The sequence below is a fragment of the Salmo salar genome, chromosome 20 (genome assembly GCF_965601325.2).
Source record: "Salmo salar chromosome 20, fSalSal1, whole genome shotgun sequence".
NCBI lineage: Eukaryota > Metazoa > Chordata > Actinopteri > Salmoniformes > Salmonidae > Salmo > Salmo salar.
In genome coordinates this window covers 57,445,916-57,463,512 of record NC_138310.1, presented here as the reverse complement: position 1 = coordinate 57,463,512, position 17,597 = coordinate 57,445,916, and the positions used below count along the sequence as shown (strand labels likewise).

At 44.9% G+C, this 17,597-nt stretch overlaps 1 protein-coding gene across 4 annotated transcripts in view; it reads left to right on the top strand.

Annotated features, from left to right (window-relative positions):
• LOC106580924 (sortilin-related receptor) overlaps nt 1-17,597 on the top strand; it is a 96,377-nt gene that overhangs the window by 27,480 nt on the left and 51,300 nt on the right. For all 4 annotated transcript variants that reach the window (XR_014381892.1, XM_082966565.1, XM_045703672.2 and 1 more), the window contains 6 exons: nt 628-789; nt 1,448-1,515; nt 4,716-4,896; nt 13,447-13,548; nt 13,951-14,120; nt 15,197-15,389. Coding sequence is in view for 3 of the 4 variants with exons in the window: in XM_082966565.1 (XP_082822691.1) it covers nt 628-789; nt 1,448-1,515; nt 4,716-4,896; nt 13,447-13,548; nt 13,951-14,120; nt 15,197-15,389 (876 nt within the window). In the remaining variant the exon portion in view is untranslated. The remainder of the gene's footprint in view (nt 1-627; nt 790-1,447; nt 1,516-4,715; nt 4,897-13,446; nt 13,549-13,950; nt 14,121-15,196; nt 15,390-17,597) is intronic.

Below are 17,597 nucleotides of genomic sequence, written 5' to 3'. Positions count from 1 at the left end.
CTACTATGTTCTAGTCGTGACTCATCTACAGTATGAGATATCATTTCAGCTTTGGATCGTCATCTCATAGCATCCATTTATTTCACTACCTCCAGCTCAGTGCCTTGCGCTGCAGAGCTTTTGTTCTCACGGGCTCTGTCCCGTTTCCAAATGGAGGCCGTTGAGAATAGAGGAGTTATTGGGAAGGCAGCTAAAAAATAGATCAAAGGAAGGAGTGACAAAATGGGATTATAGCTCTGTATAATTGCGTAATCTAATTAGGCATTTCAAATTAAATATCTCTGACTAGTTCTGTGAATATTTTTAGTTTGGGGGGGTTTGCAAACTGTCTTTTGAAGTAGCTAGACTAGAGATATCTGGAATTGAGATATTAGGCTGGTTCTTGCTATTCTAGTTTGTTGAAATCAGTCGGCTTGAAGTTTTGCCACGTCAGAGGTGTTTTCAGTTCAGAAAGCTGCAGGTACAAATAGAAATGTTAGGTATAGAGCAATAATGATTCCCTGTTCTACAGGACAGAATGAATGTCCTATCTATTCTACACAATATATTTCTAGCGTAACACTCATGAACAGACCCCAGTGGGTATTTAGCCTAACCTTGGCCCGTCTTGTCCTTCTCTCATTCCAGTACCTCTTTGCAGACAGCACCAACAGCTACCTCTGGAACTCCTTTGACTTCTGCAAGACCATCCAGGGGTTCTCCATCCCCTTCAAGCCCACAGATCTGCTGCTGCACAGCAAGAGAGCCAACCTGGTCCTGGGCTATGACGGCTCCCACCCCAACAAACAGGTATTCAACTGGCTGCTATAGAAATGCTGCTTCACTGTCTTGAAAATGGTCTCGGACAGAAACGTAGACAATTAACAACATGCAGAGGTAAGCATGTTTTAAAAAGATGTTTTATTTTTTTTTAACCAGGAAGTCCCTTGATCAACAGTCTTTTCATGATGGAGATCATTGCGTAGGAGGAGTCTATTATAATAATCAGGGCTATAGTACTGTAAGACATCATCAGGCTTCTCCTTTGTCAGTAGCTCTGTGGCCACCAGTTGGTTCGGGGTTAGATGCCTATGTGGACAAATGGCTCTACTCCATATGCTGGATTACCGTACCATAGCCCCACAGCATTTGATTTATAATACACTGTGACTGTTCTAGAGAAACAAAGACGATATTTCTGAATGTAGGTCAGTTGCATAATTGCAAATAGAATGGTGCATATTTAAATACTGGTTAAGTGTCACAGCTGCATCTACTAAACTGTCTCTCTGAAAAATACAATACGGAGGACATTTTGTGGAATTTTCCCCTAACTAATTATTCACATTTCAGCTCAACTGAAATGATGGAAAACGGTCGACTCTCAAACATTCTGCCAGTTTATATACAGCCTGGAGTCAACATGTGACCATTTACTCCCCACCCCCCGCCTCTGTTATTTTTGCAGTTATGGAAATCTGACGATTTTGGAGAGACATGGGTGTTGATCCAAGAGCACGTGAAGGCATATTTCTGGTAAGAGCAATGCCTCTCTATATATATAAAGGTGATGATTGTGTGAGGAGAGGCAGAATGCACAGTCATCAGTATAACTAATTGTCGCTGTTGAGTGCCAGACTGTCTCAAAACATTAAAGCAACGATCTGTGAGGGGGATGGGTGGGTTGTGTGTGTGTGTGTGTGTGTGTGTGTGTGTGTGTGTCCTCATTTCCTGTTTACTTCCTGTTTTTCTTTGTTATGTGACTGCTTGCTTGCCTCAATCTGGCCCTCACTAGACCTCAGACACTGGAGAGATAAACATGTCTTCTGATCGCTGTATGCTTACCAAGCATGCAGCTTGTGAGCTAACTCCCTGCCTCTCCAACTTAAATACATAGATTAGATCGGCCCTTGTAATTGAATGACAATGCAAAGAAGATGCCACTACGGTCCCTGAGGGAGAGAAACACTGATTACCTGCTTGTTATTTGGGGCTCACTATGTGTGAATGATTTTGAACCCTCCTATCAACCAGATCTCGGTTCAGATAGTGTTTGAAATCTTTCAAATACTTTTGAACGTTTGCTTGAGCCTGGCTGGAGTGCCAGATGGGCAGAGTTTGCACAGACAAAGTTAATCAAAATAACAAAAACAATCTGATACCGCTAATGATGATTGCGACACATTCAGTGCCTTGTGAAAGAGCTCAGCCGTGTGTCTCTCACCACGTAAAGTAGGCCTAGGCAGGAGAGTGGCACACTCAAACATAAAATAAATATGTTTTACTTTCAAATCCCATCCATTCAAGGATTTGACCGATCTGTTAAGAATTTAAAGGCGTGGATGCCGAGGGTTAGTTTGGGTGAGACATCACTTTCATTCCCTCACAGAATCTCTGCCTTTAGTAGATGACAACAAGAGGCTGTCATTCTCCCCTGCAGATATGTAATGCTGCTTGTCAGCTACAGCAGGGGTCTGTTAAGGAGGGTGCAACATTTCAGAGCGTTCCGATTTGAAATGTATTGTGTAGAAAGTATAAGCTTGTCTGTCAAGTAGAATTAGGAATCACGTCCGTTCTTTTCAGTGTATTTCTATCTGCATCGTTCGGAACATTTTCACCTTACTGACAGCATTTTCATCTCCCCAGACTATTTGTACACACATGTGCACACATCTTCTGGTGGCAGAGAGAGACACATAGCCCTTCTCCCTTTTGATTTTTCTCGCCCTCCTGCGTTCTCCGACGGTGTAGGTGGTCGTATACGTGGCGACTTTGAGGGGCATCTGACAGACTGGCTTCTTTCTGATTAATAAATGATTGTCTGCCAGTGCCCGGGCCCCACTTAACTCTGCCTGTTCAAGTGGCATCATGTAGTCAGTAATACCAGGCAGCGCTGCAGATAACATCGCAGCTACCGCTGCAGTCTCACCCCCCCCCCCGTGCTCTTTCCTGTGTTTGGGAGATGACGCCCCTCCCCCCTACCAAGTGTGAACGTAGGAGATCCTCTTAGATCACGCTTCTGAGCCTCAGAGTCTCAGGAGACTGTTGCAGAGGGAGGATTTTGACTGCAAATACCCATACATCCCAACAACGAACACGAACCATTTCATCCCAAAGCAGTAACTATACGCACAAAGCTTGAAAGTCTTTGCGGACTTCTGAGGAAGAAAGCAGCTCCAGAAGTGTGTACTGCTGCACTCCTCCCCACATATTTCAAAGCATTGGATTGGTGTAAACATTGGCTAGAAGGAGTGTTTTTTTTCTTTCTCCGCCATGTTTTTTCCACCAGTCATTTTCGTTTTAAATCTGGACACAGCTACTGACTCTGCTGTGCTGCTTCTGCATCACCAGCTGCATTGAGATCTTTCTCTGGTGCTTCTTCCTCCTCGGCCTCTATGGACAGTTTCCCTTTTTAACCATGTGTGTCCAGTTCTTTGCCGATTTATGGGCTTTCCGTGTCTAATCCGTTTGCGGAGGCCACAGAGAAAAAGGCCTGCGCTGCAGATCAGGCTAAGAAGGCTGTAAGCCCTGGGGTTTTGTCTGGTTCACATCCCACTGTTGGACGTGTTTAACCAGCATTTGTCAAAACATTTTGAACCAGCAAATTGTATGTATTTGTTCCCCTTTGTCCTAAACATTTTATCCTGTTTCGTAGGAGGATCGAGAGAATAAATAAATAAAAAATAAAGAGGCCTTTGTTTCGCAGTGTACTGGCTATTAGATAGGCTAGCTTTTACCCACTGCCCTGCCAGCGTTACATTGAAAGGATAGCCCATATAGGTAAAGTTCCAAACTTTGATATAGGCACGGCCCCAAATTCTGCTAGATAGACAGGCAAGACCCCAAACTCTACTACTTAGGCATGCCCCCAAAGTCTGCTATGGACAAGGCCCCCAAACGTTGATATAGACAAGTCCCAAAAGCAATGCAACAAACTCTCTAATTTCGGCAAAGCCTGAAACTCTGCCCCAAACTCTAATATTGGCAGTTTCCCGGCTGTAGGCAAAGTCCCCAAACTAACGTTAGACAGGCAAGGTCCCAAGTTTGTCTGACTGGGGTCTTTCATATCCTCTCTACATGGACAGCCTGCTCCCATAAAAACGTGACCCCCTCTAAAATGTCACGCTATAGGCCAGTCAAGACTCTAGGCTCTCTCTGTGTGGCTCCATTGTTAGTGAGAACACTCCGTGTGAATCTGGAATGCCTTATGGGAGATGATCATAAACTACTGTAAACCTCTTTCAGTTCTGCTGTAGCTTACCGTAAATTCACAGCTTAAAATGGCCACACACAGAACTTCTACTGGAAATGTGCAGTTGGGAAACTATAAATACATCTATGTGTGTGGTAAATGGATTCTGAGTTTCGAATGTGTTCACAGGAACACGTAGGCCGTTCCACTATACTTGGATTGTCAGTAATCTGTAAAACATCGGTTTTTCAAAGTCTGTGTGTGTGTGTGTGTGTGTGTGTGTGTGTGTGTGTGTGTGTAACCATAACTTTATGTCCCTCTGTATGGTATGACTAAGTTGGGCCCTGAGTTTTCCCAGACCATGTTATCTGAACGGGAAGACCTCCAAGGCCCTTAAGTCCTTCCTGTTCAGTTCACATGGTTAACAAAGATAAACTCACGGTCAAGGGCCTGGAGTTTTTCCTGATTGGGCCACGTGGTCAGAGAGAAACTCTTGACCCTACCTATGTCTCGCTGACGGGCGCTGTTTTCTGCATCTTTCTAGGGGTGTGGAGCCGTACGATTCCCCCACCACGGTGCTGGTCCAGAGGCACGAGCCCCAGGGGGTGTCCAGCATCCTCAGCAGCACCGACTTCTTCCAGAGCGGGCAGAACCGCCGAGTCATCCTGGAGAGAGTGGACAACTTCCAGCTCCGGGACAAGTACATGTTCGCCACCACTTCCACAGTAAGTGAGGTTGACCTGCAAGGGAATTATACGTCAGGCATTCTGTTGCTCTTGCAGTGTTGAGAATGCTCATGTTATTATGGAGAGGAATGCCCACATTGATTATTTGAACACGAATTGTGTGATCCAGCCCTATCTATCTTCTAATAAAGTGCCTTCAGAAAGTATTCACCCCCACTTTTTCCACATTTTGTTGTTAAAACCTGAATTGAAAATTGATTAAATGCTGCAATAATAGTGTTTTAACATGATTTTTGAATGACTACCTCATCTCTGTACCCCACACATACAATTATCTGTAAGGTCCTTCAGTTGAGCAGTGTATTTCAACCACAGATTCAACCACAAAGACCCTGTAGGTTTTCCAATCTCGCAACGAAGTGCACCTATTGGTAGATAGGTAAAAATAAATAAAAAAGCAGGCATTTAATATCCCTTTGACCATGGTGAAGTTATTAATTATACTTTTGGATGGTGTATCAATACACGGAGGCACTACAAAGATACAGGCGTCCTTCCTAACTCAGTTACCGGAGAGGAATGAAACCACTCAGGGATTTCACCATGGTGACTTTAAAACAGTTACAGAGGTTAATGGCTGTGATAGGAGAAAACTGAGGATGGATCAACGACATTGTAGTTACTACACTATACTAACCTAATTGACAGAGTAAAAAAAGGAACCCTGTACCGAATAAAATATTCCAAAACATGCATCCTGTTTGCAATAAGGCACTACAGTAAAACTGCTAACAATTTACCAAGAAATTAACTTTGTGCTGAAAACAAAGTGTTAAATTTGTGGCGAATCCAACACATCACTGAGTACCACTATTCATATTTTCAAGCATCATGGTGGCTGCATCATGTTATGGGTATGCTTGTCATCTGCAAGGACTAGGGAGTTTTTAGGATAGAAAGAAACGAAGTAGAGCTGAGCACAAGCAAAATCCTAGAGAAAACCCTGGTTCAGTGTGCTTTCCAACAGACTCTGGGAGACAAATTCACCTTTCAGCAGGACAATAGCCTATAACACAAGACCACTCTAGCTGCTTACCAAGACAATACTGAATGTTCCTGAGTGGCCTAGTTACAGTTCCGACTTCAAATTCTTGAAAATATATGGCAAGGCTTGAAAATAGTCTGTCTAGCAATGATCAACAACCAACTTGACAGAGCTTGAATAATAAAAATAAAAAATGATGTGAAAATATTGTACAATACAGGTGTGCAAAGCTCTTGGAGACTTACCCAGAAAGACTCACAGCTGTAATCACTGCCAAAGGTGATTCTAACATTGATTCAGGGGTGTGAATATTTATGTAAATCAGATATTTCAGTATTTAATTTTCAATACATTTGCAAAAGTTTATAAGTACATGTTTTCACTTTGTCATGGGGTATTGTGTGTAAAAAAAAAAAATCTATAAATCAATAAATAAAAAGTCATCCATTTTAAATTCAGGCTGTAATAGCAAAATGTGGAATAAGTTAATGGGGCAGCAGGTAGCCTAGTGGTTAGAGCATTGGGCCAGTAACTGAAAGGTTGCTGCTGTTCTGCCCCTGAACAAGGCAGTTAACTCACTGTTCCCCGGTAGACCATCATTGTAAATAAGAATTTGTTCCTAACTTACTTGTCTAGTTAAATATATATATTTTTTAAATTATTAAATTAAAAAGGGGTATGAATTCTTTCTGAAGGCACTATAAGTCATTAATCAAACCCATCATATTCAAGTGGTAGGCTTAAATACCTGATAAGTCCACCACATGCATAGAGGGTCAATCGTTCTAAAGGGAGCATCTCTTATCCCTATCTGAAGTTTTGCCCTCAGATGACCCCAGCAGTGTCTGGTTGTGATAGTCGCACATTGTTTATCATATGGAAGCCACAGGCATACAACTGCTGCGTTTTGAAACAGATGGGGACGGTTTGATCCCGGCCTCCTTCCTTGGCTGTGGATCTGTGTCACAAATATCCAACATGCTTTGCGTGGGCACATGCGGCCAAATAAAGCATTATACAATGAAAGAGGAACTTAACCATTGACCCCTCCTTGAAAAGAGGAATCTCTTTTTCTGTGAAAGGAATGTAGAGACTGGAGAGACGGGCCATATCATATACTGTGGAACACCGGGTTAATGTGGTCTGAAACACACAATCCCATCAAAACATGGCTGAAATATTAGTCTGTTCTGAGCCAATTCCGGGTTATGATTCCTGTCTATGCAAACTTGGGCCTTTCCCTGAATAACCACACAGTCTCGCTGCAGTCAACCCTGTGTTGTTAAACAGGCATGGCCAAACACACATGCTTCCGTATCTGAATCCTGGCGTTACTGCCCAATCTCACACACAAACACACGACTGCCCTTTGAGTGAGCATGGAATAATGGTAGCGGAATGGGGAAAGGGAGAGACTGAAAATAAAATGGCAGATGGCTGGTTGGGGCAGTGGAGAGGCAAGGTTCTAACAATTTGAGCTGCGGCTTAGCTTGTCCAACGTTGATGAAAAATGCATTCTTAAACCCCTGTAAATATGCACATTGTGTATTGTGATTTTTTTGTTGCATTGTAACTACCTTATCTTTATTCATATCAGTCTCTTACAAATCAATTGACTCAACATTCACAGCTACATGCGTACTTCATAAAGTCATCCCTACTCTCTCTGGGCAAGGCTAGCACACTCTAACAACACAACTCCATGTGACGCGCTGCTACGAGCGCTACTGTGACGGTCTCCATTGAGGCAAGCATATCCTGAGGTGGGTCGCTCAGATTGTCAGAACAGTGACATGGTTTATGTTGTTTATCGTCTGCTGGGTGACCCAACCAACCTGTTGGTCAGGGCCAGAGAGTGCAGCTGGTCAGACATGACTGATCTATGTGCTGTTAATGAAGTTGTGGCTTGGTGTCCCCAGGGTGTCAATAAACGCTCATGCACACATTCATCAGGACTCTGTTGCCAAGTGCAGCCGGATGCTGCAGTCTCAAGTACTGTTGCTATTCCCAATGGGATGACATGTTCCATAGCCAAAGGATAGTACGGCGTGTGTTTTCATTCTGTCTAGCATTGTTATCTCAAGCTATGACATTTCACACTTCCACTCGTAGAAAGTGATATCCCCCTTTCATTGTAGATTTGGATTGTTTTTATAGATGGTAATGAGGCTAAACACAAACGAATGGTTGGACTGTAATTGATGTTAATCAACACCGTTCACATGAATCAAAAATAGGCAAATTTAAAAACGATATGGTAAACTCCAATGAGTGTACAAAACATTAGGCACACCTTCCTAATATTGAGTTGCACCCCCCTCCTCCTTTTGCCCTCAGAACAGCCTCAATTCGTTGGGACATGGACTCTACAAGGTGTCAAAAGCATTCCACAGGGATGCTGGCCCATGTTGACTCCAATGATTCCCACAGTTGTGTAAAGATTGGCTGGATATCCTTTGGGTGGTGGACCATTTGTTGATACACACAGGAAACTGTTGAGCGTGAAAAACCCAGCAGCGTTGCAGTTCTTGATGCACTCATACCGGTGCGCCTGACACCTACTACCATACCGCCTTCAAAGGCACTTACATCTTTTGTCTTGCCCATTCACCCTCTGAATGGAACACATACACAATACATGTCTCAATTGTCTCAAGTTTTTAAAATTGTTATTTTACTTATTTCCTCCCATTCATCTAAATTGTTTGAAGCGGCTTTAACAAGGGACTTCAATAAGGGATCATAGCTTCCACCTGGATTCACCTGGTCAGTCTGTCATGGAAAGAGCAGGTGTTCCTAATAATTTGTACACTCAGTAAATGTGGTTAAATTAGTCACCCAGAGTCTTACATTTAATAAATAGTAAATATAAGTCTATTTGTTCCTATCTAAGAGCCTCTGTTGTCATATCCTTGCAGCATTAGCTTGAGATGCTCAGTTTATTTTGTTAAACCACTACAGTTGGCCTGTCTGTGTCCCCACAGCCTGACCCAACCCACAGAGCAGCCCACCCTCCCAGGATACGGTTGAGCACTGAGCATGTGAAGCGCTCAACGACGCCGCCCAGTATCACAGACCATTAGCAGCCCAGTTACACAGACCATTAGCAGCCCAGTTACACAGACCATTAGCAGCCCAGTATCACAGACCATTAGCAGCCCAGTTACACAGACCATTAGCAGCCCAGTATCACAGACCATTAGCAGCCCAGTATCACAGACCATTAGCAGCCCAGTATCACAGACCATTAGCAGCCCAGTATCACAGACCATTAGCAGCCCAGTATCACAGACCATTAGCAGCCCAGTATCACAGACCATTAGCAGCCCAGTATCACAGACCATTAGCAGCCCAGTTACACAGACCATTAGCAGCCCAGTTACACAGACCATTAGCAGCCCAGTTACACAGACCATTAGCAGCCCAGTTACACAGACCATTAGCAGCCCAGTATCACAGACCATTAGCAGCCCAGTATCACAGACCATTAGCAGCCCAGTATCACAGACCATTAGCAGCCCAGTATCACAGACCATTAGCAGCCCAGTATCACAGACCATTAGCAGCCCAGTATCACAGACCATTAGCAGCTCAGTATCACAGACCATTAGCAGCCCAGTATCACAGACCATTAGCAGCCCAGTATCACAGACCATTAGCAGCCCAGTATCACAGACCATTAGCAGCCCAGTATCACAGACCATTAGCAGCCCAGTATCACAGACCATTAGCAGCCCAGTAACACAGACCATTAGCAGCCCAGTAACACAGACCATTAGCAGCCCAGTTACACAGACCATTAGCAGCCCAGTATCACAGACCATTAGCAGCCCAGTATCACAGACCATTAGCAGCCCAGTATCACAGACCATTAGCAGCCCAGTATCACAGACCATTAGCAGCCCAGTATCACAGACCATTAGCAGCCCAGTATCACAGACCATTAGCAGCCCAGTATCACAGACCATTAGCAGCCCAGTATCACAGACCATTAGCAGCCCAGTTACACAGACCATTAGCAGCCCAGTATCACAGACCATTAGCCGCCCAGTATCACAGACCATTAGCAGCCCAGTCAACGCTTACTCGTCACTCACTCACTCTCACCCCTCTCTCTAGTCACACCCACTACCCAGCCCCTACTAATATCTTCGGCTGGGGCTAATAGGATTACAGTAATGAATATCACGAGCTTTTGACAGCACCGAGCTGCTTAGGCTAATTAAAGCCCCGGAATCACCAAGTTTTATCCCAGGCCTGACAATATAGATCCCTGGGTAATGATTGATAATCAGACCTTAAGACCTCTACTCCTTCTCTTAACTCCAAAGTCCTCCCGAAGATAACTGGCTTAATATAAATGGATGTCAATAAGAGGTTTCTGAACAGAGAGCTTTTTGACACATTTCCTTCTTATTTGCAAGGTGTCTCGGTGGAGATGAGAGGGAGTGTAACAAGATCAAAGACTTCTTATCGAATGGCTGCCTGTGCTTTCCCTGATGCGTCAATACCCCCAACGTGTTTAATGTACTGTAACGGCATAGAGCAAACCAACAACAGTGAATGTGAAATCGCAATGCGTAGTTAAGTTGCTGTTTGGACCTCCTGTTTTCCACATAAAAAGAGATTTAAGTGTTGCAACACCTCGGCAGCTGTAGTGGTCCTTTACTTTCTTCTTAACGTGTGACGCCAAACCCCACATTTCCCAAGCTCCCACTGCAATATGTGATGCATCTCACACACACACACAAACAAACAAATGGCACTTCGCCGTAAAAAAACACCATGTGACGTGTCCAGTGGGAGAGAGGGAAGGAGGTGATAAAAGCAATGGGAGGTCTGGGAAATGGCTCTGTCTCTCAGATGAACAGCTATCTCCTGGCTGGATAAACAAACATTAGAACCACACAGACAGCTCCCACAGGCTCGGCTCTGCAGGAGGACTGGGGAGGACAGGGTTTCATGTGCTCCCCACAACTGTTCTTCCCGTTTATTGGTTTAGATATAGAACATGGAGAGGAGGGGGGGGTATTCAAATATCATCATTTGCATTGGAAGCACAGTGCTTCTGTTCTGAGAAGCTAGACGGCTCAAGGTATATACTCGCTATGAATATGTAAAGGTGAATCAATTCAATAAGAATGCTACTCATGATGCTCAGTATCTGTAAGTAATAATTTCATGATAGTTTAATGGATCGTTAAGATACCATACATTTGTTAAAGCAAGATTTGATTTGAATCCCTGTTGGATAGAATCCATTTTCCACAGATAGGTAGACTACTTTTCAGCCATGGAAGCCAGCCAAGCTACTGTGGTTGAAATGACCCCCCCCCCCGACCTGCTGTCATTGAAGCATTGAAGCAGTAGTCTTTTCCGAGACTAAGTTTCTCTCCCCTTGGTATTTTCCATGCCCACATTGTGTTGTTGTGGCTGCTTGGCTTTCAGAACACGGCACACTGGGTCGCGGAGACGGAACATTAACAGCAGCATTAGATAAATCAATAGGATGAATAGCGCTGTGAGGACCCAGCCGTTCACAGGGGAGGTGAGGCAGGCAGGCAGACGGACACACGCAGGCACATTGTGTCTCAGGGAACAGGGAGTCACTGTTTTGCGCCTGCTGGGTCATCAGGAGAAAGACAGACTACTTGACAGGAATGCTTGCCTAGATTCATCAGTGGGGGAACTGTGCAAGCTGTGTGTGCGCATGTTTGTTTTTATTTATTACCTTGGCTGCCGTGAGGACGCTCTCAGTTAATCCAAGATGAAGCCATAAACCTGATTTGCCATCCTATGAAGTGAATGAGTCTGCCTGTAATGCTCTGGCGCTCTTATTGGCTGCCTGCTTTCCAACTGTGCACCACTAGTGTGCCTGTGTGTGGCCCATCAGACTGAAGCATTATTTCAGTGCATTACTGAAGCCATCTGTCCTCTTCATTGTTAGCATCGTTGTGGGATTTCCATGTCTGTGTGACACATCTCTTTTCCGCAAAACTGTTGGCTGCTCTTTGATGTAAACGCTGTCCTTTACTCATATTCTATGATATTGTTTTGTCCCAGCTCGGTAAAGATGCTTGTATAAATCAGTGTGTGCACGTTTTTCAGTAACTACAAATATAATCATATTAGGCTGTGTATTCGGCCTATCTAGTGAAGAGTGTACACGCTTGACATTTATTGCCTGCAGCTTTTAACGAAGAGAATATTCATATTAGAAGGCAGACGGCCAGACAGGCAGTTAGTAGTCCCAATTCTGCTGATGTGAGCCTAGCCAATCCCTGGGAGGTAGATCACAGGGTGTCTGTGTTGCCAGACTGACATGTAAGAGGAGACACATCACAAGTTGCAGCTCAAATGGAACCCTATTCCCCATATAGTGCACTACTTTTGACCAGGCTCCAATGGTTTCTGGTCAAAGGTAGTGCACTTAGCAGGGAATAGGGAGCCATTTGGGGGGCAGCCAGTGTCTCAGGTCTCTCTGGGGATCTGGAGAACGACGGGCGGCGAGTACCGGCACTTTGGTCTTCCTGCTTGTAATTCATTAAAGATTACACCTCTTTCTCCTCCTTCCTTGAACAAAGTGGTCTCGCTGTCATAACAATGAGATTTGGCATTTTATTGTTCTCTTTGGCCCACTGAGTTTACAATCCGCCCGACACTACATATCGATTAATCACTTGAGTCTTTAAACGCCCACAGGCCACATCAGAAGAAATCCACTTTTTTGAGCTGAAAGGCGATGGCCAAATATTACCCATAATGTTGCACAACGATTTAAGTTAATAAGTCATAGTTTTAGTCAACGTATGATATGCAGTGTATTCAGACCCCGTGACTTTTTCCACATTTTGTTACGTTACAGCCTTATTCTAAAATGGATTAAATATTTTTTTCCCGTCATAATACCCTATAATGACAAAGCAAAAACAGGTAAAACATTTTTTACCTGCTTCAACAAAGTACTGAGTCAAGGGTCTGAATACTTATGTAATTGTGATATTGCAAATAAAAAAAAAAAAAGATAAAAGTTTTTGCTTTGTCATTATAGGGTATTGTTTGTCGATTGATGAGGGGGAAAAAATGATTTAATCAAATTTAGAATAAGGCTGTAACGTAACAAAATGTGGAAAGAGTCAAGGGGTCGGAATACTTTCCTAATACACCGTATGACATATCCAGCTCCAAACCAGCCATAGCTGGCTAATCTTTTGAATATGGAATAGGCCTAGTAAAAGAAAAATGGCAACAGAACATTAGCTAGCCAGATAAGGTTAGCATGCTAGCTAGCTACGCTGACAGTGGTCAGTGCACTTCTTGCTAATGTTTATCAACTCCACGTGGAAATTCCCACACCCACTTCATGAATAGGTATAAGTAGCTTTCGTCATTCTTCGAAGGTGTAACCTAAACGTGCACATCCTTAGCAAATTCTATAATAATTGAGTCACATTATTCGTAATTATGAGGTAGGCATTAAGTCGTCTCCATAGCTCTGTGTTTCTTATTGATTGATTTATTAATTGTACATCTGTTGGTTCCAGACTTTGTTGGGGAGCCATGAACCGTCGTCTGTCCAGCTGTGGGTATCCTACAACCGCCAGCCAATGAAAGCCGCCCAGTTCATGACCCGCCACCCAATCACAGTGAGTGTCCAGGCCTTCTTCGCCACACCAGAATATCCTCTCTGTGGCTCCCAGTAGTCTCCTTGTCCAGAGAACAAACCTGTCACTGTATCGTTGATGAAACTGGGGAAATGTATTTGTAAGGAAACGCTATACTATGTAGCTAGTAAGTAGTTAACTGCTCAACATGAGTCAAATCACAAGACCAATCACAGAAAATACTGTAAGCCTAGATACTCCACTCACAGTAAAAAGCTGTCAATTCCATAACACTATTTATCTTAAAAATGTACATGTTTTTGTCTAATAAAAGTTGAATTCTAATCATCAGCTTTTAGTTGTGAGAGAATCACCTCTATTTTTCTTAATAATGCCCGACACAAATAAGGAAAACTGCTCAACGTCTCTCTTCTTCTCCTGCAGGAGTACTACATCGCTGACGCTTCGGAGGACCAGGTGTTTGTTTGCGTCAACCACGTCAACAACGTCACCCACCTGTACATCTCAGACACGCAGGGCCTGTCCTTCTCCCTGTCCCTGGAGAATGTGCTCTACTACAGCCCAGAGGGTTCAGGCAGCCACACACTCATCAGGTTGGCACGGTGTTCCTAGTCAACCAGTCTTGGATTGCACGTTTTTGTTCCAGCCCAGCACTAACCCATTAGATTCTGCTAATCGACTTATCACCATGATTGTTAGTGTTGGCGTGTTAGTGCTGGGCTAGAACCAAAATGTGCACCTCTTTGGTGTCCCCCCCAGGAAGAGATTTGGAAATGGCAGTGTTCTGGATGCGAGACCTGGGTTCAGATAGTATTGGTATCTTTCAAATACTTAAGCTGCCCTTGATTGAGCTTAATTGACACAACACAATCAAAAGAAAAGTCCCAAAAGTGCAAACCCTGCCCATGTGACACTCCAGGCAGGCACAACCAATCGGCCGAAGCATTTACATTTTTTTTTAACTATTTGAACCCAAGTCTAAATATGTTGAAGTGACTAACAGTTAAGGCAGCCTAATTAGTAGGCTGCCTTCTGAGATATGTGGTGTCTTGCTCGGAACAAACGTAACAGAACTCACTTTGATCAACCAAACCTTCCTTGATCAAATACACACGCCCTTTGATCAAGTATACCCACTTTGATCAAGCGCACCCACCCAACTTGATTTATTTTGAAGGAGTGATGAGAGGAGGCTGTTCTTCCAGAGCTACATCTGATCGTTCCAGAGCTGGGGGACCTCCTGGTGTGCATTCCTCGTGACCACGATGAGTCAGCTTGAGTGGCTGTCTTCTCCTCCGTGTTGGTAAACAACAACAGGGCCCTTTGCATGTGTTTACATCCCAGTGACCAGGATGTTGGATGTTTGAGTCCCTGTTGTCATGGCGCTGCGGTGTAGCGTAGTGCGTCCAGGGCCTATAATTATTCAAATGACTGTGTTCCCAACACGTCTCCAGCTGCCAGGAGATGTGTTGTGTGGTGAGAGCGGCTTGATTGCTTCTTGATACTGAGGCGACCTCACGACGGGAGCAGACCACGGGTTTCCTGCCAACATAGCCACAAGATACACTGAACGTGATACTGTGTTGTTTTTTATGCTAATCGTGTGTGTGTGCGTGTGCGTGTGTGTGTGTGTGTGTGTGTGCACGCCTGTGTGTGTGTTTCATCCCAGGTACTTTGCCAGCGAGCCCTTTGCTGACCTGCACCGCGTGGAGGGTCTGCGCGGCGTCTTCGTGGCCACACTCATCAACGGCTCACTCAGCGAGGACAACATGCGCTCTGTAATCACCTTTGACAAGGGGGGCACCTGGGAACTGCTGCAGGCCCCCTCCGCCGACAGCCTGGGAGGAACACTGGACTGCCAGGTAGCTAGCTAGCTGTTACAATAACATCTGACCCTTTATCAGTGGTTAGAGAAAACGTCCACCTACACCCTGGTGAGTTTCTCCTAACCACTGCTACAGGGTACTGCTGTCAGCAATATGACATCATACACATCGGAGCAACATCCTGCTTACGGACGTCAACAACAGTATGAAGATTAGGGCTGTGATGGTACCAGGATCGCAATATTTGTTCCGTGCTATTAATGAAAACACGAGGCAGACCAAACTCTTTGGTCCTTTAACAACCTGCTGTTTGTAAAATGTTGGGTGCTGTAGCTTAGAAAATAAATACAGGTGACTCTGGATGACATCATAATAATGTCTCTTTCCAACATTAGGGCTGTTTTCCTAAATCATTTAAATTCGCTTTGTTTCCTTTCCGCAATACTAGCGAGTGTCGTGATATTGGCATCGTCCCGGCCCTAATTAAGATCTGCCCGAGATTCCCACGGTTAGCTCTTATTAATGTAGGCATGCCTGAAGGGAGGGGAAGAATTGAGAAGAGCCAATAAAGCAGAATTGCAGAATTGAATTATGTTGTTGTTGATGTCTGTAAGCAGGAAGTTGCCCTCTTGTGTTTTGTGCTGTCATTGTGCTGAGTCCTTTGAGGGGGTTGGGGGTTGGGTAATATGAAGGGATTGGGGGTTGGGTAATATGAAGGGATTGGGGGTTGGGTAATATGAACCTACATTAGGGGTTAGGGACAACAGCCACTGTGTGTGTTTGCATTCTAAAGGGGAAGTGGGTTTGGGTGTAAACAGTTGTGTTTTGTTTGGTTTTAGAAAGTGGTCGTGTCCCTTGCACAAAAATGTATGCACTCACCACTGTAATTCGCTCTGGATAAGAGTGTCTAAATTGTTATATTTTAAATGTAGCTTCACTTCTTAGAAAATACTATTATATTTTTGATTTATTTATTGAGGGTTTTGTCAGAGTGATTGTTGTCTCCATTGACCTAACACTTCTCTCTCTCACTCCATCTCTTCCTCTACAACGCCTGTCCATCCCTCCCTCCAATCCCCCCCCTCTCCTCTCTAATCCTCCCTCTATCCATCGCTCTTCTATACCCCCCGGGTATTTCTCTATCCCCATCATCTCCCTCTATCCCCCATCATGTCCCTCTATCCCCATCATCTCCCTCTATCCCCCATCATGTCCCTCTATCCCCATCATCTCCCTCTATCCCCATCATGTCCCTCTATCCCCATCATCTCCCTCTATCCCCATCATCTCCCTCTATCCCCATCATCTCCCTCTATCCCCCATCATGTCCCTCTATCCCCCATCATGTCCCTCTATCCCCCATCATGTCCCTCTATCCCCATCATCTCCCTCTATCCCCATCATCTCCCTCTATCCCCCATCATGTCCCTCTATCCCCATCATCTCCCTCTATCCCCCATCATCTCCCTCTATCCCCATCATCTCCCTCTATCCCCATCATGTCCCACTATCCCCATCATCTCCCTCTATCCCCCATCATGTCCCTCTATCCCCCATCCTCTCCCACTATCCCCCATCCTCTCCCTCTATCCCCCATCCTCTCCCTCTATCCCCCATCCTCTCCCTCTATCCCCCATCCTCTCTCCCTCTATCCCCCATCCTCTCTCCCTCTATCCCCCATCCTCTCTCCCTCTATCCCCCATCCTCTCTCCCTCTATCCCCATCCTCTCTCCCTCTATCCCCATCCTCTCTCCCTCTATCCCCCATCCTCTCTCCCTCTATCCCCCATCCTCTCTCCCTCTATCCCCCATCCTCTCCCTCTATCCCCCATCCTCTCTCCCTCTATACCCCATCCTCTCTCCCTCTATCCCCCATCCTCTCTCCCTCTATCCCCCATCCTCTCTCCCTCTATACCCCATCCTCTCTCCCTCTATACCCCATCCTCTCTCCCTCTATCCCCCATCCTCTCTCCCTCTATCCCTATCCACTATCCCCCATCCTCTATCCACTATCCCCATCCTCTCCCTCCCTCTATCCCCCTTTTCCCCATCCTCTCTCTCTATCCCTCTTTCCCCATCCTATCCCTCTCTCTCTATCCTCTATCCCTCTCCCTCTATCCCCCATCCTCTCCCTCTATCCCCCATCCACTATCCCCATCCTCTCACTCTATCCCCCATCCTCCCTCTATCCCTCATCCTCTCCCTCTATCCCCATCCTCTCACTCTATCCCCCATCCTCTCCCTC